Source organism: Nothoprocta perdicaria, unplaced genomic scaffold, assembly GCF_003342845.1.
Source record: "Nothoprocta perdicaria isolate Ctin4 unplaced genomic scaffold, notPer1 scaffold_83, whole genome shotgun sequence".
Lineage (NCBI taxonomy): Eukaryota > Metazoa > Chordata > Aves > Tinamiformes > Tinamidae > Nothoprocta > Nothoprocta perdicaria.
Genome location: NW_020456121.1, coordinates 1,505,111 through 1,531,421, shown reverse-complemented (window position 1 = coordinate 1,531,421; position 26,311 = coordinate 1,505,111). Strand labels below are relative to the sequence as shown.

At 37.5% G+C, this 26,311-nt stretch overlaps 1 protein-coding gene across 2 annotated transcripts in view; it reads right to left on the bottom strand.

The window, feature by feature from the left end:
* The window catches only part of SESTD1 (SEC14 and spectrin domain containing 1), a 44,913-nt gene that overhangs the window by 5,481 nt on the left and 13,121 nt on the right, over nt 1-26,311 (bottom strand). For both annotated transcript variants that reach the window (XM_026052044.1, XM_026052043.1), the window contains 13 exons: nt 23,074-23,164; nt 21,902-22,015; nt 15,686-15,799; nt 14,007-14,104; nt 13,130-13,185; nt 11,392-11,603; nt 7,575-7,697; nt 5,585-5,779; nt 4,836-4,950; nt 3,853-4,012; nt 3,387-3,468; nt 2,964-3,086; nt 2,033-2,224 (listed from right to left, as the gene is read on the bottom strand). In XM_026052044.1, coding sequence (XP_025907829.1) covers nt 2,033-2,224; nt 2,964-3,086; nt 3,387-3,468; nt 3,853-4,012; nt 4,836-4,950; nt 5,585-5,779; nt 7,575-7,697; nt 11,392-11,603; nt 13,130-13,185; nt 14,007-14,104; nt 15,686-15,799; nt 21,902-22,015; nt 23,074-23,164 — 1,675 coding nt within the window. The remainder of the gene's footprint in view (nt 1-2,032; nt 2,225-2,963; nt 3,087-3,386; nt 3,469-3,852; nt 4,013-4,835; nt 4,951-5,584; nt 5,780-7,574; nt 7,698-11,391; nt 11,604-13,129; nt 13,186-14,006; nt 14,105-15,685; nt 15,800-21,901; nt 22,016-23,073; nt 23,165-26,311) is intronic.

The window sequence follows — 26,311 nt, the reverse complement described above, 5'->3', positions numbered from 1 at the left end:
CCCACAGAGAGGGACCTGGGTGTCATGGTGGACGACAAGTTGACCATGAGGCAGCAGTGTGCCCTGGTGGCCAAGAAGGCCAACGGGATCCTGGGGTGCATTAAGAAAAGCGTCTCCAGCAGGTCGAGGGAAGTGATCATCCCCCTCTACTCAGCCCTGGTGAGGCCACATCTGGAGTACTGCGTCCAGTTCTGGGCTCCCCAGTACAAGAGGGATGTGGAGCTGCTGGAGAGAGTCCAGCGCAGGGCTACGAGGATGATCAGGGGCCTGGAACATCTGCCCTATGAGCAGAGGCTGAGAGAGCTGGGTCTGTTCAGCCTGGAGAAGAGGAGGCTGAGGGGGGACCTGATCAGCGTGTATAAATACCTCAAGGGAGGCAGTGAGGAGGAGGGGGGCGGCCTCTTTTCAGTGGTGAGCAGGGATAGGACTAGAGGAAATGGCTTCAAACTGAAGCATCGGAAGTTCCACAGGAACTTAAGGAAGCATTTCTTCACTGTGAGGGTGACAAAGCACTGGAACAGGCTGCCCAGAGAGGTTGTGGAATCTCCTTCTTTGGAGATCTTTAAAACCCGCTTGGATGCAGCCCTGTGCCACGTGCTCTAGGTGACCCTGCGTGAGCAGGGGGGTTGGACTCGATGACCTCTGAGGTCCCTTCCAACCTTCGGCATTCTATGATTCTATGATATTAGTGGTTAATATTATACTTTCTTCCAAATGCGCTCTTTTTTTTTCCTCCTTTTTCATTTCCCCTCCAATTATGGAAGCATGCACTTTATGATCAAAAATTAATATGCAAACTAATATGCAAACTAATTAATATGCAAAAATAGTGCAGCAGAATTACACTTTTGGACAAAACAGTTTTTTCAAGCATCCACTTGTTTTTATTTATGTCTGCCTAAGAATAGAGCAATTAACTACTGTAATAAGGAAGGAATGCTTGTAATATGGACTGAGACAATCGAGACTTAGTGTTAGGTAAGACTATTTTCAGCTCTTTGGCAGCACAAATGATTTCTGCTTTTATGAACCTCCAGCAACTTTCAATTCTCATGAAGTCAATTAATACAATCAAGAAAGGAATGAAGGAGCATATCAATAAACTTTTCATCTATGCTCTTCTTTAACAACATTTTTTTTTTTTTTTTTTTTTAACTTTTACTGTATTCAAGGCTGCATTTTTCTAAATGATAATGTTGTCGACATTGGAGATGAATGCCCTAAATTGCTTTTCTAATATTTATTACTTATAAACACAGAGAAAAAAATATTTCTGATACCAAAAGGTCAAGCCTTCCATGAACTATAGTCAAAGATGCTTTCTGGAATTCAGGTATTTGCTAATTCCTGGCATTTCCCTTCAGTAAAAAGCTACTGAGCAGCAAGTTTTCCTCAACATTGTTGCTGACCACTCCTCCTTCTTTGTGGCTTCAAGCAACATCAGCTGGGTGCGCTTAGAGGAACGTGAAAACCACACACGGATAGGGGAGTGCTCGGAAGAAAGCAAGTTCCAAGTGTAAAATAAAGGTGTAGCATTTCAGCATGTAAGAAAACAAAATGTTTGAGAGTTTCATACACCTACACAACTTCTCAGAAGATTACATTATAAGCAATTTGTTGCTTTCAAGTTGGCAAAATTCTTAAGCAGTTATCAAAACTCTGTATTATATCTTACATAAAAACACAAATCTTTCTTGCTTTTAGCAATTGCAGTCTAAACAAATGTCTCGCTATTAACAGTTTTTAAAAAAAAATTATCCAGTTCCAACTCAATATCATCTGTTTGAGATGATTCTCCTTTTTGTTACACAGTCCCTAAAACAATTTATTATGGGCAAATAATAAAGTACTGAAAAAGTCTTATAATTAGTAACATAATTCTTATGCAAGAATTCTATTTGTTAAATTCCTATTCTTTCTTTTAACATTTAAAAAGTCAAAAATATGCGCTGGAAAATTTTCTTACATATTTTTATTAAATCATGCTTAAATTTTGCTTAAATTTTTATGCTACTTTTCTTATCCCACTCACTTTTTCAGCACTTGAATGAAATGCAACAGCAGTTTCCAGCCTATGTACTCTTTCCTCAGAGGTTAATGTGAACTGCTTCCACACTCTGTTCAGCCTCGGGAGGGTGTCCCCCGAGGATCTCGAAGTGCATCGCAGGGACTGGCACAGCACAACTGTAGCCTGCAGTAACTGTCTCCCATAATCGTAAGTACTCTGGAAGTGGTGGGGGAGAGAAACACATCTGTTAATTGGCAAAGCTGAACTAGATGCTCCTAAATAACAGCAAGCATCTGAAAATGTACCTGGAGAAGATGCAACTTACACATACTCCTTTTGCCTATCGAAGGTTTGCAAACAAGTGTGCAAAGCTTTAATGAATTGAATTTCAGTACATTTCTGTACAACAGGATTTTTTAGTTGGCTGATACAGCCAAGAAAGTTACTCCTCTTCTATCCCTAACTCTACTAGTACAAAGGACTCCCTGCATGAGCAGGGCTAACAAACTCTGATAGTCAACTTGATCTGGACAACCAAATGAAAGGCAGGCTCTGGTTCATAACATATAACAGAAAACAGACTGAAGTCAAGCAGTTTACTCATTTTTCATAATCTTTGTGGCAATATTTCAAGCATCATTACAAAGACTGTCTGAAATACATGCCTTTAAGAAAAGTCACTGTCAAACTTATGTTCTTGGTTTGCATTGACTATATATATATAGGCAAAGCAAACTAAAGGTGACAGAACCGCAGTGTCACTATTGGCAAAATCTTGTTAATCTAATGACCAGTTCCAGCAAACTGCATTTCTTCATTCAAACATTAAGGTAAACTATGAAGACAATTAGTTAACAGTGGTTCAGTATATATACAGGGCAGCAATCCTATTTGGAATCTCTTCTGAAACAACACAAAATTCAAATTTCTAGATTAAAAAAGTCATTCGTTTCACCTGTGCAACATCAACGAATTTTCTATGTTTCTCCAGTAAAACTTTAGTTTCTTGAGTATCATCTCCCAAACGGATATGCGTCTTGAGCAGAGCATCCAGCAATTCACTTAACCACTCTACAGCCTTAAAGGGAAAAGAATATTTTACAAATGAAACAGTTTCTATACCAAAATAAGAAATTTATGTTGGTGGTGAACCAACAACAATACTGACATAACTATTTTTCCCAAAYAAAAAGTATCAACCAGTTTAATTGTTCATGCATAAAATCACTAAATGCACTATTTTCAGTCTACTGCTATTTCTTTTTGCATTTTCAATCCACAAATTCACTTAAATAAAACTACATTTCAAAGTGACAAAAATAATGCCAAACCCCATGAATTTTTTCAGTAAAATGCAGTTGTGCAGCCCTTCTCATACCTGAGCAGCATCTTCTTCACATTTAAACAATTGCACCATCTGAAGCATCTTTAGTCGACGCACGTCTACCATATCCTCGCACCTTAAACAGTAGCACAGAAATCAGTTTTTACAAACCTAGTAAGACTCTAGCATTCCAATTTCTTTTTACCACTTGAGGGATACTAGAGCGATAGCATTAAAAATGTATAGATTCTGTTTAGCTGAGGTGAACTTCATTGGCTTCAGCTACCTATCTTCTCAGTGTTACACACAAGTTCCAGCTCACAAATTCATACAAAGCAAGGGCAAGCAAGGAAGAGAAAAAGCTTCACTTGCATTTAACTATACTACAAATGCAGTAAATTATATCTCCACTCCATCCCTTAACTGAAGATAAAATTGTCTCTTTAAAAATTCCTTTTTAAAGCAAACTATCAGTAAAATCTTCACAGAAAGCCCTAACAATTAGGAGTGTTGTTACTACCTTTGTTTTCTAAGTTGCATATCTTCCATCACTCCTTGGATGTGGTCCACATTTTCTTTGTTTTCAATGGTTACATCTTTTCCATAGGCCCATGATGCCTGATTAGATATCTGATCAAGAAGACTTTGACCTTTCTCACGCAAGCCTTGCAAGCCTGAGTCTAAAGCAAAAGAAAAAAAATATTCTACAGGCTTTGCCATTTTATGATCTAGCAGATAAAAAGGAAGTAAATGAAAGCTGACAGTGATAAATTTTCAGCATATTAATAGCTAATTAACGTTTTTCTTCCACACAGTTGCCCGATACTTAAAATATTTATCACCTCTAGGCAGTTGCTGCCTAAGCATTCTTTCATAGCAGAAATTACTATTTTACGATACATCTCATATGGCTGACACRTTTTTCTGTACCAATATGCCGATCCTTAAAAATCTGTTCTTGCATCTATTATCTGGCAGGTCTACTATCTGTTCCCCTGAAGGAGTATCTAGCTTATGCAGTAGTCTATCACAAGTACAATTACTTCAACCATATATGTTTTACTTCACAGCTCTTTCTCCTACAGGATACACATGAAAATATAAGAAAGTATTACTTTTAATAAAACACACATCCAATGCTACAGAAAAATGTGTAATACAAGTAGTCTAAACCAAGCAGCTGATTATCTTATTCATCCAAGGATCACTACTGGGAAGAGAAAGAAAAGATTATTTAAAGAATTGTGTAATAAAAACAGAAGATGCCTCCGAGGTGTGTTTAGAAAGGCAAAGCATGCTAATTGTATGTAAAAAATGTTTATAATATATACAAAACCTTTAAAAGACAACATTTTCAGAACATTTCCCAGATTTTAAGCATAAGTAAGTCTGATGGCAAGGCATTATTTTGCAAGAACCACAAGAGGTAGACATTACTTTTCCCCCCTCATTATAATGCATTTATTAGAAGATGTATGCTTGAAACAGAAATATTTTGCTTACCAACACTTTTCAACTTCTCTTCTAGCAGTTTTAAAGTTTGTTGAATTGAAGCCCCATCTGCTGGCGCTACATCTACACACAACATTCCTAGCAAGCCATCCAGTTGCTGAGACAACTAAATCATGTACAAAAAAAAGGATAAATTGTATCCGTTTTTTTCCTGCCAGCATTCTTTAATTAGTTCACTGCTCTAAGAAATTAAATAGCCAAGATCCTGTCCTAGTTTTATATACTACTTTGTACATAAACAGTATAATCAAGATTGTGTCCCCTCACCTCCTCCCAGCATATCCAAAGGTTAAATAATGACATTTAGAAAGTTTTGTCTTTATAGGTTTTTGTGCTCATCTTGCTAAATGTTTGAGAAACTCTCATTTTGAAGTTTCTCTTTGCATCTCTACCATTCAAAAAGTCAAGATGAAAAATAACCAACCCCTCTGCTTATACGCGTTCTARGGGCAAAAATCCCTAGAGGGAAACAAAGCAAACAAACAAAAAAAACCCCACTAACAATCCGGAAGTCATTAGATAAGTAAAAAGATGAACACCAGTTTGTTAAAAAGAAGCTATGAAGCGTGTATCATCTTTTGGCACAGACAATGCGTACGCTTGTAATATAAACGGACTGAAGAAAGCATTATTTTCCAGACTCACAGCTTTCTTCCAGCTAAATCTTTTCCATTATTTTGAATACTTTTAATATTAAGACAGTAAGATATCGACAGTAAAAGCTAAAGACAAAAACTCACGTCTTGGGCAACACTGTGGAACTCCAGTGCTGCTTGCAACAGGTTCTGCCTGAATTCCAGCTGGCTGGCCTGCCGGTAACACACGTCGCTCAGCTGCTGCTGCAGCGCCTTCAGCTCCACAAGGTCCTCCTCATCCCCGGCATTTAGAAGGGCTGCAATCTGCTGATTAAGCTCAACATAAACAGCAAACCATTCCTAAAAACACAAGAAAATTAAGCTTTAAAATATTATTAAACTGGCACTAAATTTCTTAACTGTTTGGGGAAAAAGCACTACTGTTAAAGTAAAGGTAACRTCTATCCTCTGAATAAAACAGCATATCCAAAAAGGGAAATTTATTGAAATTTATTATTATTATTAATGACCTTGTTTCTTATTTGAAGAAAGTTRTTTCTTATTTAAGATTTATACTGTTAATTTCAAAATATGTAAAATTCATCTTCAAATATATGATTACTGAAAACAAACTGCAGAGTTTAGTAATGCTGTCATGGTCGTGTACTTGCAAAAATATGGTATGAAAATTTATCATTCTGGGACATATGGAAACTACTTGATATCGCAAGATCAAATTCACACCTTGCATGACATACAAACCTGTAAAGCAAAACACGTCTGTTCAACAGCTTTCATTTGGCTCCTGTTCAATGACCTTCAAATGCCCTATGCATCTCTAATGCAACTGAATAGCACCATCTATTGGCCTTAAGTAGCTAATTTAATTAGCACACTTGTCACTCTCTAATTAGGATGTTTGCAATTTTTTAAAATTATGCCTTAAGCTTTACAAAGCATGCAAAATGCAGAGTATAAATATGCATATTCTGTTTTTTTTCCTGTTTACTCTAAACCTTTCTGTCTGCAAAGAGAAGAAATTGAGCATCTCATCTATTCCAACCAGAGCACTTGAGATTGGGTGKGTAGGGGGAAACAACCTTGCATTTGTACTGTAGATCTATGGGTTCAATACATGCCAGTTATATAAGAGCAACAAATAACTCCCATTATCTTTAGACACACTCAGTAAGGTTGATTTGTATGTATGATGCATCAACTATAACATGAGAGTCAATAAAATAGCATTTTTATCATTAAAATCAACAGTTACAATAGTTAATTTTCAGCAAAATAGTTTTGAAATTAAGAGACTGAAATCAAAAATAAAAAACATACTTTTGACTTTTTTTGCATTATCAACAGGATAATAATATGGAACTGTGCTCCTAGTTAGACACAGCAACAAGAGGAAAGCTTAAAACCATGAARACCAATATTTGTCCTAAATAGTATCTCTAGTATTTAGATGATGATGTGATGAACACATCAAATGAAAAAGRGAAAACATAAAACAAAAATATATAATRAAGAAAAATGACTGGAAAGGGAGCTCATGAAATGCTGTTTGAATTGTCAGTGTCTGCACTGAGAAAGTCTGACRAGAGGAAACACCCTCAGGATAACTTGGCCTTTCAGAACAGGGAGCATTCAAATTTGTTACAATAAAGCATCTAATTCTACTAACTCTTGGAAAGTTAAAACAGTTTATAAATCAGTATCTTCAAAATTGCATTATTCTACCTATACTTTAAGTTTAGAATCAATGGAAGCATTTGCAGAGAGCTGAAGCTTGCTTAATGTAACTTAATAAAAGGGCAATGTTAACTTATTCCCTGGAGAAGTAAAGGGAGTTCTTCTCTCTACCCAAATGGCTGAAAGGAAATTTACWCCTCCTATTTAAAAGTGAAATTTAATAACTGTTATAATGCAACAAAAACAAGACCAATCACACACAAAAGTATCTTTCTACACCAGAAAAAAAYACTGATATGCAGCAAACATTAACTTTACTTAAACTTCTCTGTGCTTCTCTGTAACCCATATCACCATACACTCCCCTCAATTTTTAGGTATTTGGGACCGAAATACTTTGTATATAGTTTCCTGTACTTAGAACTCTTTTGCTACTTGAAGAGGGTAGGGGAAGCCTCACACTGTGTTGACTCTCGATTTCTTCRTGCTTCTGCTGCAAAGCCTGCGAGGCTCTAATCGAATCACCGATTCCCCACTGGGTTCTTAGCTGTTCTGATCCAGGTCCTTCAAGCCAATTCACAACCTGTTAGGAACACAAAGACAACAATAACAACAACAACAACAAAAAATCGATTAAATCAAAACTAGCATAAAATGAATTCTGAAACATAAATACAAATATTTTAAAAGCATACAATTATTATTTTTCCCCCCAAAGGGCTTGATGGAAGTCTTTTTGAATCCATTTACATTTATCAAAAGCTTTCATTTCATAAGATAAAAAGAACCTTTTCCAAACCTTAATCTTTTAGCTCCATTAAAACACGTCTGTTAGCAAAAGATTTAGATTTGTCACACAAATGCTTGTCATTTCATATCTCTGTCAATCAGCAAGTTTAAAAGTGTTGTCCTGATAATGTGATAATGGAGTTAATGTTCAAACAGATGTATTTTTTTCTCCCTTAAATGACTTAAAATGCTCATCGCAACAGTGAACTGTTGTATTCAACCTCATGTTTGAGAGTAATYTTTTTTTTTTTTTTTTTTGGATACATACAAACACAGGACACACATGTTTGTCAAAATGAAACACTTTTCATATTTTATACATTTAGGCCTTGAATTCATACATGTACCACAAACACATTTCAGCATCTTAACAGCAATTTCTCACGGTATCTGCCTTTGCAGAACTCTCAACAAGGTGACATTGATAGCATTTTAGACTACAGTACTGGATTTACCTTTTTGGAAAATTGCTAGATTAAGTATGTTAAAATTATTCAAAGGAAAGCTGAGTATCTTGAGTTTTCCTTATATAAATCAGAATTATTAGATGATCCCTATGGCAAAAACATTATAATAAATCTTTAAACAGAAGCAGAAATAGAAACAGAAGCAGTTCTGATGAAATCTAATGCACAAGACTGGAGTCTTGAAATAAATACAGGAAAACCCTGCATTATGATTTCTCAAAAAAAGGCACACAAAACCAGCTTCCTCTATTTTGTATGACTTTTCTTTAAGCAAATATGACAAAATAGCATCACATACTGTTTTTCTGTACTTGTCTTTATGGTTAAAGTGTCACATTTTATATTGTATTATGCTTCCTGAAAATATATGAACTGAATCATTTTCTCAGTGCCACTGGGCCACACTGAGACCATAATCATGAATGACCATCACCATCACAGGACGTTTGCTCAATTCACTCCAACGATTAGTCATCCATGACTGTAATCAGCTTTTTAAAGAAGCTCTGTTTCAGAGCATATTTTCTTTCCAAGAGCATCCTGGGTTTTATTTACTTATATAGCATTTCTGAGGGCCTTCAGTTGTCAAATTAGGACTCCACTCTTCTAGTATCTTTTTGCTTTAATAGGAGCTCCTTGTTGCACTCACCACCTCTGCACAGCCATGTCTCTGGTTAAACATACCCTAGAAGTACAGGCACCAGGATGTTCCTCCATCACCTTAGTGYGGCCTGGAAGGCTCAAATCTGGAAATCAGAGCCCTGCTGAAAGCAGCCCCTTCTGCAGCCAAGGCCACTGYCCCAATACAAGTGCCCAGCCACTACCATTCTTCTGCCTCTGAGAAGCTGCTTAGTTCAGCCCACAGCCATCCTTGTGGCCCAACACAAAACCTGATTGAGCTGAGGTGAGAGTATTATTGAGACATGGAGATAAATCATTTTTTTCATAAAACACCTCTTTTATATAGTCAGTGACTAGCCACAACAGCAAGGCTAGGCATATATTTTTTATAAAGTGGTTAGAAAAATAATTTAACAATTCTGCACGAGGTGAGACAAAGCTGAAAGTTATCATAATATATCAGTCTCTTAGCTGTCTGCTTAGTAAAACCGCTTATCAGAATATCTCTGAAAATCATTGCTATCTTTTCCCTCAGAATGAAAGAGGAAAGGACAAGAAATAAAATTATGATAATTATGAAACAATAAAAGGAGTCGGGGCTTGGAAGAGAGGGTAGGATACTCAAGGAACAGGGCAAGAGAAACAGTCATGGATGAGTATTTTGAGATGGGAGCAAATACTAAATTTATTGCAGTATGCTGGAGAGGCACATTACAAAAATGAAATAGAAATGCTAATAAAAGACAACCAGAAGCGATAAGCAATATGAAAAGCACTGAGAAGAATGAAAGAGGAACAGAACTGTAACACAAGATAAGGGAAAACCAAATCATTAAAATCAATCAGCAATGCAAGGGCGTGTGCCATAAGCACCCACTCAGTGCAGCCACACACTGCTGCAGCATGGTATCTCGCCACTGCTGTTTGGTTTGGCAAAGTAGCTTTCAGAACATTTTGCCTCAATCAGTTTCCTCCAGTTCACCATTATCTTCCTATTTTTTTGTTAGGCCAATTTTTTCCTACAGACTACCTGGAAATCCATTTTTAGATTTTAGGGTTTTTCTCCCCCCCCCCCATTTTTATGTCATTTAAATACATTTGAAATGTATTTTATAAAACTGATCAACATTCCTCATGTGCTCAGCTGACTTACTATGCAACATCTGTAGCACACACAGAGCAAACCAATAGCAATTTCTAACTCAAACATTGTAAAATCAGGCTGATGTCCCAGTAAACAGGTCTATTTAAATGCATTAACAATGGCTGTCTGCCAAACTCTGTTATAAACTCATTTAAATCAGAACATATTGTTCAAACTGAATAACTTCACCACAGTGAAAAAAAACCCTCATCACCTGAGTATATCTACTGCCATGATAATGTGTTCTACACACTATTGCTTTCATCTTTTACATATTTTTATTGCTTTCAGCTCGAAATATCAAAAGATGATGTTCACATCCTCCCCTCCCCCTCTTTTCAAAAAGATTAATGTTTACACAAGTGAAAAAATGGTATTTCAGTACATTTATATTTTGAGTACCAGAAATAGCAAGATAGATTAGTTTTTATATTTACCCATACCTGGCATGCTATGAGGTGCAAATACTTGATTCCTTCCCTGTGTATTTGAAATGTCAACATTTAAAGGTTAAGAACAATATGCGCTCCATTTTCTGATATTCAAACTATTACTGAAGCTTAAAAAAATATAAAWCTAATTTCAATAAGAAATAAATTATTTCCATTTCCTTGATTATTTCTACTGAGACTATATGTATGAAACTGYTGAAAGTGCCAATTACATGCCTGTATCCAAAGGACCAAATCAATTCATTATGACCTTTAAGAACCYATTGTTTAGAAAGGTTTGTAATCATTCTGGTCAGGGTAGCCTGGAAATTGAAAGATGGAAAGTTTAATCGCCATCTTCAGCAAAACATCCAAGCATTAGAGAAAAAGGAATTAGTGCTGGCTTATTTTCAGTAATGTAAGCGTGAAGAGGGTAGGTTTACAAGCTAAACTACAGCCCAATGTGCCTCATCTAGAAGTGTTCTTTTTGAACACTTATAGAGGCATTTGAGCCGCTGACAGTGCAAGAGTGGTTATTACAGTGTGCAGCAAAGGGATGCTGTGAAGGTTCTTCATAAAGACTGTGTGGATAAGAAAAAGACTCCATCTGAATTCTGTTTTCTAAGCTTCTCTGTGTATCAGAACATGGGAGACTTTGGAAAGTCCAAAGCATAAAGAACCAAGTCAAAGCAGCACGTCACAGTCTGAGGAGTGAAAGGGATCATAACGACTGGAATGAAGTTCTTCATCCCTGATATTGGTAGGAAATAACATCCTGAGGCATGAACTTGCATCTCACAGTATGAAGAAGAACTTTGTGCTTACCTGCATCACCTTCTGCTGAATCTCCTCTAGCTGGGTTCTCTTGCTGCGTTGTCTACAAACTTCCTGGTAGCGGGTATACTGCTCTCGGAGCGAGTCCAGCAGCTTCATGACCTGCGGCTGGGCTAGCAGCTCATCGTCCATTGGAGACCAGGACACCCCTCCATCCGAGCCATTGAATCGACGCTGTTGTAACTCAGATAGTAGCTCATGACCTTTAGAGGTATCAATAGTGACATGGTTCATTAGGACCCAAAAAAACAAACCCCAAASACAAAATTTTGCTCTTGTAGGCAAAATTACTTTTAGATCACCTGGTGATATATCTTATATGCACTGGGCAATTTTACTGATATAATTTTATTAACAGGCAAAAAAACCATCTAGTCTGTGTAGCTGTATCAAGTAACATAAGGAAAAAAATCATCTGACAAATTCTAGACATAAGGGAAAAAAAAAAAAAAGCAAGCCTTCCACACTTTTACTGAAAATAACAATGATTAACAAAGAAATCTATTCTTAGATTAAAGGGAAACTTTGGAAATGTTAATGAATCAAGCATACCACTTTACTGGATTACAAAATAGAGGCTTTCTATTTAAAATCCCAGAACAGGGAGGAAAGGAAAAAATAAATAAAATAAAGGTTTCCTCTTTTATGAATGTTTGTATTTTCCATTAAAGAATAGAAAAATTTAACTGGGGACAATTTAATCTTTGACTTCTCAAATGTCAATACAGTGGGTCAAACAAAGCAAAAGGTTGATGAGTTCCTAAGAGACACTTAATGAAAGTTCTTAATGTCAACAGCCCTAAAGAATTTTCATTATGTGATAATTAAGAAAATAATACATATAAATGAACATTCTTGGGAGCCACTTACTCAAGATTAAAACTGTTGTTTTGCCCAAGAATCTTAGCACTAGAGGAGAACGCACACCTAGCCTCTGAAATCTACCAACAGCATCAATAGCCACTTTGTACGTAAGATTTAGCAGCTGCAGGAAGGAACTCGAACATTGTTTCGATTTTCAATAGTATTCTCCTCTATTTAAATAAGCGAAAGCTTTTATGTTGAGAGCACATACAGCAGTTCTCCACAGAAATTCATATATATGATTAATGTATTAGTTTGCACAAGGCTACTYGGTAAGGATCCTAAGCACTCTTTAGAAACTTTGACCATTATGCTGTTATATGTTACTTGCTATTCCTATACATGTTACAAGACACAAATCTGTAAGCAATTCTAGTTTAAATCAACGGTGGCACTATACTGTGAGTAATAAATCCACCCTGAAARACAGTTATATAAAGAAACTCCAGTTGTTTAATGGTCAAGTGAGAGTCTAAACATTGAAGAATTGGGAAAACTTATACCTTACTTTCACAATTGGTCTGCTTGGAACTAGGCTGATATAACCAGCTGTGTAAGGGAAAAACATCTTGTCCTTATTACAACCATTTAGTAGCTACTGAGCCGAGTTCATTCTACAATGCGGACCTACTGTCACCATCTAGAAGCAAGGTATTCTCAAACTAAGCTTATTAATTATGCTAATTCTGTAAAAGCGWTACTGGAAGGGCTCCTATTTACTTGCTAACACCTTACTTTAACTCATAGATGACATTAACTAAAAAGGTTATCAGACTGAAATTCATCTTCAGCGCCTTCACTTGAAGTTTCAAAAAAAATTCCATTACTTTATTGACTAAAATGATCATTTTGCAACTTACTGTACCTGTCTGGAGTACCGTCTCAGGATCAACTGATGGAAGAAAGTTCAAATCTATTGATCTTAAAATAAAGTAATAAATATATTATTAATCATCTTTACTATGGTAGTACTAATCAGCTATTCAGAGCTCGCATGCTTCTTTTCTTCACACCTCTCCTCCCCCATTTGCCTCCAGAGAACACATTACATATAACAAGACCTAAAAAGTGTAGATAAGTATGAATAACGCTGTTTTTCTCTTTAACAGAACTGAACAACAATGCTATCACTGTTACAAGCTTTGTTCYTGGAACGTGACCTGCTGGCAAGGATACCAGCACAAGATCAAAGCCATAGAGACTTGCTCTCTGTCATGTAAGGAGTTTCCAACAAAGCCTAAAACTGAAACTTCATCTCCTGTATTTCAATCCAAACCTCAAATACATTTTTTTTTAAATCTATAAAAAGACCAACTTATCAAAGTCATAGGAAATAAACAACTTGTCCCTTACATTGTTTTGATGTATATTGTAACACAATGGTTAAAGCAACAACAACAAAAAGAGTTCTTYTGATGATTTTGGAGCATATTGACACAAATATTTATTTAAAAGCTTGGCATGCGAAGTAAATTCAAACTGCTCATCTTGATTCTAAATACCAAGAAAAACAATTAGCCAGRAAGGCCTGTTTTTTTCCAAGTTGCATCAGAAGTATAACCAGATGGAGTCAATAGCCAATAGAATCTGTATAAAAACAGAATTTTGCTGTCCACACTATAAGTCTAAAATTTCTTTATATGTTTCACAATATACTAAATGCACATCCCACTTGTTCAATATTGCTTTCATTTCCAAAAGTTTATACGGACTTAACTCTTTTTCAAGAAGTTATCACATACCTCTCTTTCTCTTGCTGAGTTCCTTTATCACTTCCATTGTTAATTAGAGCAAGCTCATCTAGCAAAGATGTTGATTCTTTCGTGAACTTTTCAAATACCTAAAAGGACATGTTTTAATTAAAAAAGAGCAAATTATATAACTGAGAGTATTGAAATTTATTCACTAACTCTGTTAATATATTTCAATCTTAATAAGGTGCAATTATTTACCATTTGTACAGTAGAGTATAAACACTAGAAGAATATTGTGAACACAGAATGTTAAGACTCTATGGCTGTAGAAATAGTATACTAAATATAATGTAGGAGGACTGAAAATTTAATTTTCTTTAAAATTCTTAGTCATTATCACAGAATGGTGATATTGGATATATTTGCACTACCAACTTCATGAAAGTCTTTATAGAAGGTTCTTCAATATCACATAAATAGGTGAAAAGAAGTTAGTGTTATGCAACTGAAGAGACATGAGAAAATTTTTGGTTGAAGTCTGAACCAAATACGAAGTCACATCTAGGATGGAAGAACTGGGCTTATGACCCTTCTGAATGTAAAGTAATTAGAAGCGAAATTATAACAACGTAGCCAAGAAGGAACATTTACAGAGGTATTAGCACAAAGTTGGCCAAGTTTGAAATTAAGGAGAATGAGGGAGTGAACAGGGGTTTCTGTATAGGGAGACATATGATATTAAAGGCCCAAGCCTTTATTCTATMTATGTGAATTTTCTTTTTCCTTGTGTGTCTGTCCAGACCTTTCAACTTCAAGCAAGGAAGGAAAACTTGACTTGTTTTTGTCCTGACAGACATACAGATCAAAGTCTAATGGAATAGAAAGTGGTAAAGAAGATAACCTTCTCTCTGACATAAGGTCTGAGAATAGACAAGACTGCTGAGATTCAGCAGAAATAAAGGAAGGTACCTACTAGGTATCCCCCCACAAAACTATTTGAGGGGGAAGATTGCTGGGAGACTGGCTGCTGGGTGTGTTTGAAGRCCTCTGACAGTTTGAGTTGGGACTCACTAGCATGATGGTCCGTCATCTGGCATGCCATGTCAGGGTCATAGATTGGAATACACATTTTAAGAACATGGAAATGGCAAACAGGTCCCTCCAAATTTTTACACTGTTTTAAAAACTCTATTTAAATAACTAAAAAAATAAAWAGCAGTGAAGAACAGATTAAAAATGTCTTCTGGAGTGCTATGTGCACTAACAATTGACAAAATAATTAATTAATTTTAGCAATGTATTTTCTTCTACATGTGCATTGCATCCACATGGAAAACTGCACTGTAATGCAGTTTAAAATGGGCTGCCCAGAGAGGTTACAGAGTCTCCTTCTCTGGAGATCCTCCAAACCCTCCTAGATGCCACCCTAGCATGTGGCACGTGCTAGGATGCCCTGTGGCACGTGGTCTAGGTGTTCCTGCTTGAGCAAGGAGGTTGGACCAAATGATCTCTARAGGTCCCTTCCAACCTCAACTATTCTGTTGACTACGTTAGTTTTATCATTCCTTAAGAAAATGCAATGTTAAGTTACCATGATGAGGCTACTCATGCATTTGAATTGTACAATACTATACATACARCAAATTCTTTACATATAGCATTTATTACACAAAGAAAAATTCACAGTTTAAGGAATGAAACATTTGAAAGAAATAAAGAAAACTAACCAGCCTCTTATTCAACCAATCCATGTGATCATAGGTGAGAGTTCCTCCAAAATCTTCTGTTAGTTGGCATGGTTCTATATATCGAGTGAGCTTGTTGGCAGATACTAAAATAACCTGCAATAACATAGAAAATTGTAGGTCCTGTTAGCAATGCTCATATTCATTAGTAATGTTAGTCAATGCTCATATTTTTTCCCCTAGGTACCTGACTGGTTATATAAAGTGTGTCCAGAGGTACCAAGCAGATGATCTTTYATTTGATACCAGAAGATACATGACCTGTATCATCTAGTCTTTTTTTAAGATCTTTCTTAGCTAATTATTCCATTGATGGCAACTGACATTTTCTCATTTAGTGATTYTTCCCATGATCTGTTTTCAGAGACTGCAGTTGCAAGATGCAGTGCTGCAGAGCAGTTAAAAGAAGGGTTCATGCCACTGTCTTGCAGTTCCACTCCTGAGTTTGCGCCACACAAGGGCATGCATTTGCTGTGCCACATTTCTCCCATGAAGAGTCACATACAAACCTGAAGGTGCTCAAAAGCCCGATTCATTTACCCAGAAGACAACTGTGAAGAGCATCAGCTACTTCAGGAAACAGAGAAAACCACTGAGGTCCACTGCTAGTCAGACAAGGAAACGCTCCCCTCATTTTCTGCAAACTAGAGCCTCCTACCTGAGCCTCATCCATATAAACTGAAGACAAAAGCTGGCTGCACAGTTTGCTTTAATATACAACACGCTACCACTGGAATAACTYGTATGGAAAACGTGTCTCTGCAAGCAGACATATTGGCACTACATGGTCAGAGAAAGAGCAACTTTAACAACTGAAAAGCAAAGGTTGCTGCAGGCTCCATCCTCGGAAGCTTTTCAAGACCGGACTGAATAGCTGGATTTTACATATTTCACGGCAGGAGGCTGGACTACAGACCTGCCAAGGTCTGTCCCAAACCTGAGCTACTCTATTTTTTTTTTTTTTTTTTAACTAAGGAATTTAGAATAGATCCAAACAAATGACTGAGTATTTAATGGTYACTAGCATGTGAATGTCTTCCAACAACATCCAGCCAACACAGGACATTCCTCGCCATTCTTATTCCATACAACTGCATGCACAACTGCCATAAATAGCTTTAGCTTGCAGTTTCTTAAGGCAGTGCTGGCAACCAGCCCAACCCTCCAATGACACCAGGACCAAAAGGTAAACAGTTTTTTTTTTATTCTTCTTTTGACATGTATTTTTATTTTGAGGTCATTTTTTGTATTTTCTTTCACATCCTATATGTTTATGAAAAAAGAGAAAAATAATTTACTCGAGATATGTTGATGTTATGCACTAAAGTAATTAGGACAGGTACATTCACATTGTTTCACATTCGATCATTCTGCTCTGTCCTTCATGCTTCACAAAGCACTCGCTCACACAGGCTCCTCTGAATCCTCAATAGTTTAATACTTYGTTATCAGCATACTTTCAATTACTTGCCATTTTCCCTCTACAATTATCATTATCAAACTGCACCAGCCTACTAACCACGGAAATTATTGACTCCTCTTCCCTCTGGGAGGAGGATGCCATTCCCTGGGATAGCTTTCTSCTATGTGACCAGCTTTCAATAACCCTGGGGAAGGCACACATACGGATGGAAGCTACCTGCAACTGTAGACACCAAAATACCCCATTGTGTGCTTGCAATTTTTATTTAAATCACTACGTTGACTTAAAAATATTTCTTAATCCAAATTAAAAACCCATCGGGATCCAGGATGAACAGGATCCTTTTACTGTGTACTAAGGTCCGTTTTCTCAGCTGGTCCCCAGCCACCTTAAATTCTCCCGTGTTTACTGCTGAGCCCATGATTTCGTACATATCAATTCTAAATAAACTTTTAAATTTTGCTCCATAATTTCTACAAGGGTAAGAAAAGCAGCCATACTTTTTCTTTCCCCCCTTTCAAAGCAAACTGACTTTCAAAGGACTAATTCAACGTCCGAACCAAGGATGTGATATGCAAACCCTCCCACTCCAATGCAAAAACAAAGCCCCCTCACTCAGCCTGGGTGTAGTCGTGCATTGCGTGCAAAAACCAAAACACAAAAACATTTACCAGTTCTGCTCCTTCTACGGTACCCATTTTCTTCCAGTTATTCTAATTACTTTGGATGAAAAGCTCAATCAACTATAAGACACAAAGGCTACTCTCCAAAGAATGGTTTGCTTCACACCACTGTGTGCAGTACATTAACAAAAAGGCCAAGAAGAACACCTCCCAAGCTCCCAAAAATGAAGTTAGAAACTTTAATGTTAGCATCCTATTCTTCATTCATTTAAAAAGCAATTAGCAACATGACTTACTACTCAAGTGTTACACAGTGTAGCATGTGCAACATTCCTACAGATGACACTTTGAGCAATTACTGGAACAACTCTCTCAGGTTATGCAGCACCCTTAAATCGATTGGAAGGAGACCCCAGAAAACCATCCGGGAGCACAAGGAGTAGGTGCTAACACATGTTTTGGGGAGGAGCAAATGCACAGAGGAAAGCGCTGCTGGGTGGTAGCAGAATTTACCAGGAGTGCTCAAAGCCAGCACTGTCACCAAGGAAGACTAAGGACGTGCACCTTCCTCCCCAGCAGAGCAAGCCCAGCTGCTGMCACTTCGCCACAGAGCAGCTTTTCTCAGCTCCCTCCTCACCTTTGGTGCCGTCCAGGTCGGCACACGGCAGCAGGGCAGCTCTGCTTTGCAAGGAGGACACTGCAAGCGATGGCTTTGCGGGGCAGTGCTAAGCAGCATATTCAAACCAGATCAGGTAGCAGGAAACAGGGAAGAGATTTGAAACCACAACTGCACAGCATTTCAAATAAAATGAGATCATACTCTGAAGCGAATGAAAATATTCCACGCTTCCATTTAAAATTTTACACCATATTTATTCAATGGTACAAGAGTAATCTTGATTTTCCTGACTAATAGCTATGCAAATTTACCCTGTGATCTGAAACACATGTTGTGGTTTTTGTTTTTAATGCCAGAGATATATAATTATGCAGCTGTAAATGCATGCATGAGTTAGAGGCTTCCATACTCTTATCACTGCTTTGCAGTCGTATTAGAAACGGAAAAAAAAGATGTATGACTTCCTCTAAAAGAAAGATTCCTGGGAGCACAGAGGCAGTGGGTCATCTGAGCCCGTTTGCCTAAACACAACCAAGCAAGAGATTAACAGAGGGTAATGGATTGTAATGGAAGAACATGAGTTTACCTGTCTCTAAGGGTCATTTGTTGTCATCTGGAAAAGCAAATAATTTTTTCGGGCTATTCTCACAAGCTTTCTCTGTCTTTTGGTGAAGACATTTAAGAAAATGCACAATTTATTGCACAAAAAAAGAAAGAGGAAGAAAACAAGGAGTGTGAGCACCTCTCCCACACCCTTCTGACGGCTGTGGCCACCCTGCACCWAGAGCTGCTCGTCACCCAGCGCCAGCAGCAGCACAACCGCCCCGAAGCCGGCGGGTACCCTGGGCACGGGGTATCCTGGGCTCGGGGACACCATCACCCCGCTCAGCACAGTCGGCCAAACGGCACTTCCAGACTAAGGGGGAAACCTCAAGAGCAAAGAGCTATCCCACGGAGAACTCTGGAACTACTTATTTAGCCTTTATTTGGAGAAACTTGCGACCTTCCCACGCATCTTACCAAAATACAAAGAGTCATTAAGGGGGAAAAAAAAAAAAAAGCTGGTTTGCCTCCTGACAAGTATGCAGCTGTTGTATTTCAATGTGATTTTTTTCTCCCAAATCAATTCATCCCTTTAAATATTAAAGTTTAAAACATTTTGCTCTGTATTTGCATGAAATCTATCTTTAATACTTAAATATTTCCCCATTCCTAAAAAAATCCCAACTCTTAAAATAACAAGAGAATCTTAAATCAAGCCTTCAGACCAGGAAAAAATGTTCAGGGTTCAGTAACAGAAAAGTTCTTTTAAAAATCCAAAAAAAATAAAATAACACAGTTCCAACAGTTCAAGCCAACAATTCCATCATCATTGGCACAGAATAGTCTTCACAAAATTATTATTGTGATATTGTGAAATTTCATTACAGAAATACCAGGAATGACTGTGAGTCAATACTTAAACAAACAAACAAACAAAAAAATTACTCTTATAACTATGTTACACTATCCTTGCTTCACTACTATTTCATATTTTCTGTAGGCATTCCACATATTTGTCTAGAAATACATTCTGAGTCATACTAAAGATAAAACAACAACAACAAAGGCTTGCAGAAGATTAATTTCAATGCTAGCAAGTAAATTGGTTTGCAGATGGCGCAAGAAAAACTCTTTTAGATCACAACCTTCAAATGAACTTGTCTGAGAACCAAATTCACAGATGCAGAAAGACAGCCTAAAATCACACCGWAGTAACTGTGAAAGAAAGAGCCTGTTTTTACTAGGGCTATTTCCTGAATTTTGGTACCTGAAGTCCTGCAGGCAACTACTTGAAACTAGGCAGTGCAATCTTAAATCACTTCCTGAACATAAGCTCTTAAATCATATTTTTGAGTGGTTCGGTCTCTCTTCCTTAATGCTCAGCTCGGAGGTGCACCAGCCAAGAGGTCCGCTCCTGCAGCATGAGCACCATCACACTCATCTCCTCTCCCTCGCATGGGCACGGCCACAAGTGAGCTGCTACGTGCTGCAGCCCCAGCTGTTGTGGCAGGACAAATTCGCCTTGACCACCCTTCTTTATCAGGCCCTCACGGGGCTCAGGTGAAGGGACACCTGTGAAGCCCAAGAGAGACTTCACTAACGAACTACAATTGAAGTCACAGGATTGTGACTTGAAACCACATGCCCAGCAAAGCTTCAAGCATGTAAGTATCTTAACTCGGGAACATTTAACTGCCTGCAGGCTTTCCAACACATACAAGGCTATTCAGGAAGTCTTTGGGTGGCTGCACTGAACTCGGGTTACTTTTTCAACCTGTCCTTAAGAAATCACATGAAGAGAAAATACAGACAAAACAAGCAGCCTGAAGGCAGAGCCGCAGGACTTGCTTACTCATTACAATGTAAAGCAGAAGGGGGAAAAAAAAAAAAAAGCACCAGACAATGCTGTAAAAGGAATCTACAAAAATAAACACAGAATAAAAGGGTGTGGTCAGCTGAYTGGAAAAGAGAAATTTCCCTTGCCCCCGCACTTCTTCAAGGCACTTTCACAAGCAGGAAGTACGTTTCTAAAAATCAAACCACCTGTTCTTGGTAAGGACTGATAAAAAATGTAATAGGACAAAATTAACAAGAATTAACAGTGTCATACCTGAACGATAAAGGGTTTATATTATTTAGTAGATGGCTACTCTTCAGCTGCCACCTTTCCATCCCCATATGAACTTTTCTACAGGAGTATTTAGGAACGTTATAATCTTAACATCAGTAATAGTTATCTAGCATTAGAGGGGGCTGCAAAATATTTTCCTATCCAAACTCTCACAATTAAAAAAAAAAAAAAAAAGCTTTTAATTATAGTGTTTTGCTGTTTAAAAACAACAGACCTTTTAGTATTTGGTGAAAACAGGAAAACAGCTCTAGTTCAAATAAGATCAGCTCCAAAAACAGTTGGAGAGATTGTTTATGTGATGACTGATTTTCTAAATATAGGGAAAACTAGAAACAAGCTACATTCTGTTAACTTTCCTGAAAGGCAGAAGAACAGAACCGTTAAAGCTGGTGTGTGACCTCTCGTGCCCATTCTGCCTCGCGAGGCCAGGGCACTATCAGCCCATCTCTAGTACCCAGGGGATGGGAGCCCTCCAGTCTTGCCATGTGCCACCTCAAACAGGAGGAGACGCCAGCAGCAAGATGCTTTTCTAAACAGCTACTACAGATCTAGTGACACCATGTGAAATGCAACTCTACTGAAACCTACTACTGAAGAGACATTTACAAAAAATTCACACTTAACACTCTACAACAATCTTTTATGCATAACATGACCAGGTTTATCAGACAGCTTTACATTCTGGGCAAAGAATTAAAGGAGATCCAACATTCAAGAACTACTCCATGTAATGGAGCAGCAACAGTAATTTCAGAATATCCACACAGCAATCCAACTTTTAAGAATTGTTCCTTTTTATCCAGTTACTAGCATTCTAGAAACAGTATTTCTAAATGAAGTAAACAATAGTTCTACATACCTCAAATCCAAGTCTATCTTTCTCTTTCCAAAAGCAGAAATGCGTAACCTTCTTGTCCCAAAATTCATCTGGCTTTACTACACAAACAAGTGATACCTCAGCTGGAACAACATTCTGTAAAATAAATAAAAATATTCAYATTCAAATATGTTAATAAAGTGATTATTAGGAAGACCTTTTTCAGCCTAACATATTAATAGCAGCTACTAAGATGACACTGTACATACGACCATATGTGACCTCTCTACCAGTATATCTTGTTCTATTTCTGAAAACATGATTTCAAAAAAAGACAAGCTACTTGTATACAACTCAGCAATCATAACCGAAAGGAAAAAGCTGTGTGTCCTTCTCACATTGAGTTTATAGATGTGCAACTTGTGTTTGTGCAGACTTCACATGGGCCATGATGACAGGAAGCCAGTGAAATGTGAGCACGGGCAAAGACCTGCCCCACTGGTCTGAAGTTCACACTAATAGGTGGAATGAAGGCTCAATCAGGGCCAGAACTGGGAGACAAGGGACTGAATTACTATCACTGGATGCTATCTGTCGAAATTGCATCTTAGACGAAAGTAGAAGAAAGACACCTTGAAAGAGACCAAGGAATTCATGAGCACAAATTTTGCTCGGCAGAACAAGAAAATCAAATTATTGATATTTGATACATTTTCTGAGGTGTCAGCTAAGACGGGAGGAAAATCACTGTGATAAACAGAGATCACTTCTTCCTCAGTCATCACCTGTGGAGTTCTAAAAACAGTAATCCAAAATGCATGATGGTTCTCCAACCTATTCAYATGCTGTGTATTATAACTTCTTTCACCTTTGAGAGAACTGAATAACCTATATTGTTTGGCAGAAATCAGATGACAGACCTCCAGACTGATGATATCACGGTGAAACTTCTGGAATTTGAAACTAAACCAGTCTCATACTCTGTTTAAAAACAAAAAAAAGTCTCTAACATCATGTTTTGAGCATGTAACAAATTTGGCCCCCACCTGAACAAAGCCTATTATCCTTTTCTCAGATTGCTTCTTCCTCCCCCAAATTTTGTCACAGAACAAATTGATTTTTTTTAAATAGTGACTGCTTTTACAGTAATGCAGCTAATTAGGTTATCTATAAAACTAACCTGTCACTTATGAACATATAAAAAGCACACTTACCTGCAGCATTAACACAACCGTCTTTACCACATTCCACTGAGATTTTCTGCCATCCACTATCACAGTAAATCCTCTAGCTTTACATTTTTCACTAAAAAGAAAATGAAAAACCTTAGAAATAATGCAAAATTCATCATGCCTTATCACAGTGACTCTGAATTTCAACCATGCTAATATAACTACATAGTTTTTTTCCTTAAAACTCTTATAAATATTAAGTATGCTCCACCAGAAAGAGCTTTCATTTTAAACGCTCATGCACATTAGCGGATACCCCAAATTATAATTTTGCAGTGGCACTTGAGTGTATCTCATAACACAAGCATTTGTTTAAACTTCAGTACCTCTGAAAAGGCTCTATGAGCAAATAAAAGCTTCAAAAATCACCTAAAGGATAAAACAGATTCRTTTGCTGCTTAGTAAGGCAAGCAAAGGGGTGTTAGTCTTCACAAGGTCACTTACATTGGTGCAAACTTGAGGATACAATTAAAAAATAGTAATAACAATCATTGGCACATGCCCAAGCAGGAAAGCACCTAAACATACCTAAATTTCCTCTTAAAATAAGTGATCTAATAATTACAGTGCGCAAAAAGCCTCAGCACAGAAGCTTTGCACAGAGCTCTCTAYAGAAAGCATGTTCAACTGACAGTGTCTATTATGCTTTTATTTAAAAGGTTTGGGTACATGTCCTACAAACAAAAGCTAGGCTGAATGTAGCTAGTTGCAAAGCCAAATATTCCAAGGCATTTCTGCTGAAGGACCAAATGGGAAAGCATAGCGGAAACTTTCCTCACTCTTGGCCCATCTCCACACAGACCCATCCAGCTCCTTTGGAAWGAAGCAGGCGGCCAGTTTTGCCAGCTCCAGCTTGAGCAGACAGCTCCAGGAGGGCACTGACCTCTGGATGTCACCACCAGTTGGAAGGGTGACCTGCTCACAACCAGCACAGCAGCAGCCAGAGGAGGGCACCGAAACAAGCCTGTAATTTTAGCATTAGACACCACAGCAATCCTCAGAAAGTCTCTCCATTTTGCAGGCAAAAAGCAGTAAAGTCCCATCCACAGGCTTTAGCCATCAAGGCATAAACACATCCACAGGGTCAACCCAAGCAGTAATTTTTAAATTCAACTTCATAACTTCTGGTGGATTTGGAAAAACATCACCAAGCTCTAAATTCACATAGCTTAAAGCTTCTCAGACATGAACATGCTGCATAATTCCTTTTTGTTGCTTTGCTACTGCATGCTCTTCTAGTCTTACTTTCTGAAATGAAGGACTAGAGAAGTTTCCTCTACCTGAACAGAAACGCCTGGTACTGCAACTTTGGAGGCTGAAATTCTATCTGTCAAACTCATGAGCATCTGAAAAACATTATGCACTCTTCAGGGCCCAAACTTTCAAACACGTAATCACAAAACAAAGCCACTTCTGATCTCTAGCTTACAAAAAAAGATGCAGCTTGCTTGCACCAGCAAGCACTGTATTTTACATGTTCAGAAAATGAACTGATTCACGTGTTTAGAAAATTAAACCAATTTTCAATTTGCACTTAAGCACATCCATGTTTACTTTATCAGTTCTGGATGGAGGACAGGAAAAAAAAACTTGGAATTAAAAAAATGAAAAAGGTACCCTATTACAGTATTCAGGAAAAAATAATTACAAATTTGGCTGTCAACCCATTCAGTAACCTCTAAGATTACATACACAAATTCCCCCAAAAYACCTTAAAAAAAAGCCTTTTTTTTCTTTGTTTAATCAGAACAAATCACAGAGGCGAATCAACACTGCTTCCAAGAGCAGCAAGATGAATGGTGTCACTATTGCATTCGAGACATTGCTTTCTTTATGCTCACTGGAAAGCAGCAGTATCAGCACCTGTTTTCCATCATTACTTAACCCATTCAAAAACAASAAAAGCCAAACACACACGCTACCAGTTCTGAAAGGATTAGTCAAATATCCAACCAGTAATGTTTAAAAGTTGAAAAGCATGTCATGGCATGCATAACTGAACTCAAAGGTAAATATATCAAGTTACTTTCCACAGAAAAGCAGGAAGAAAAATAACACAAATGTTTCATGGAAATCCATCTGGGTTTTGGGCACGTTCTCCTTCCCATGCCCCCAAACAATGTTTAGTTAGATTTTCCAGAACAAAAAAAGGCAACTGATTAGTCTAAAAAGTATGYGATTCCCACTAAGGACACACACAAACAAAAATGACAATGATTTTTCCATACTATCCCTGTAAGGGGAGGCTGCTTTTTCCACACAACTAACTAGCAATATTAGAAATGAAAACATTAAACTTCTCTTCTGAACGAACCTCCCAGTTTGCAGGGTGTATGAGGCAGGCTCTGGTTGAATTTTCAGAGTTACTCTTTCACTAATATAGCTGAGGCCATGTACTGGCGCGAGCCTGCAGGACAATTCATGCCTGCAAGAACAACAACGCCTGCATCTGCTCCCTAAACACGGCCAAGCCCGCAAGTCAGTGAGGCAGCCCGCACAGATGATGACCTGGGATTTTCATCATTTAAAAAAAAGGACAATAAGCTGATTAAAAATCCCTAAAATTTCCATTACTAAAATGTTGCTTGATATACACATCTTCATTTTGATGTTTTATTTGGAAGCAATATGAATTAATTCCCTGCTTCCATCTCTCCAGCCAGGGCATTTTTTAATCACTGATAACTATGAAAAGTCAGATCCACTTCTTTAAAGCCTTTGCAGATTCCAATATACAAAATGCATTCTCTAATTATATCATTGTTTTGCTATTTTAAAAATACAGATTGAAAGGATCAGAAATAAACATTTAGCTAAAGGTCTTCTTTCCACTCTAGAAGCAAAATAAAGCAAGGCTGTAACAGAGGCCAACCTCTGTCATAAGACAAAAAAGGCAATAAGTAATAAAAGATCAGCTAACTGTTGCTGTTAGCTTGCAGGGTTACATGATCAGAACTTAATCAATGATTATTTTATAGCAAAGTCTGAAAAGCAGTATACTTGAACTGTAATTCAGCACATTTAAGAGCTCTCAGCTTTAAACAATCAATGATACTTCATGTATTTTTTTTAAAATCAAGCACATGCTTAAGCACTACAGGCTACAAAAACAGGCTTTCAGCRAAGAAAGGAAGAGAAGGAAGGTCTTTTAGTTTGAGCAAATTCAGCAACTGCAATGAACCATCTCTGTAAACATGCGTTCATTGTAGTGCCTCATTAA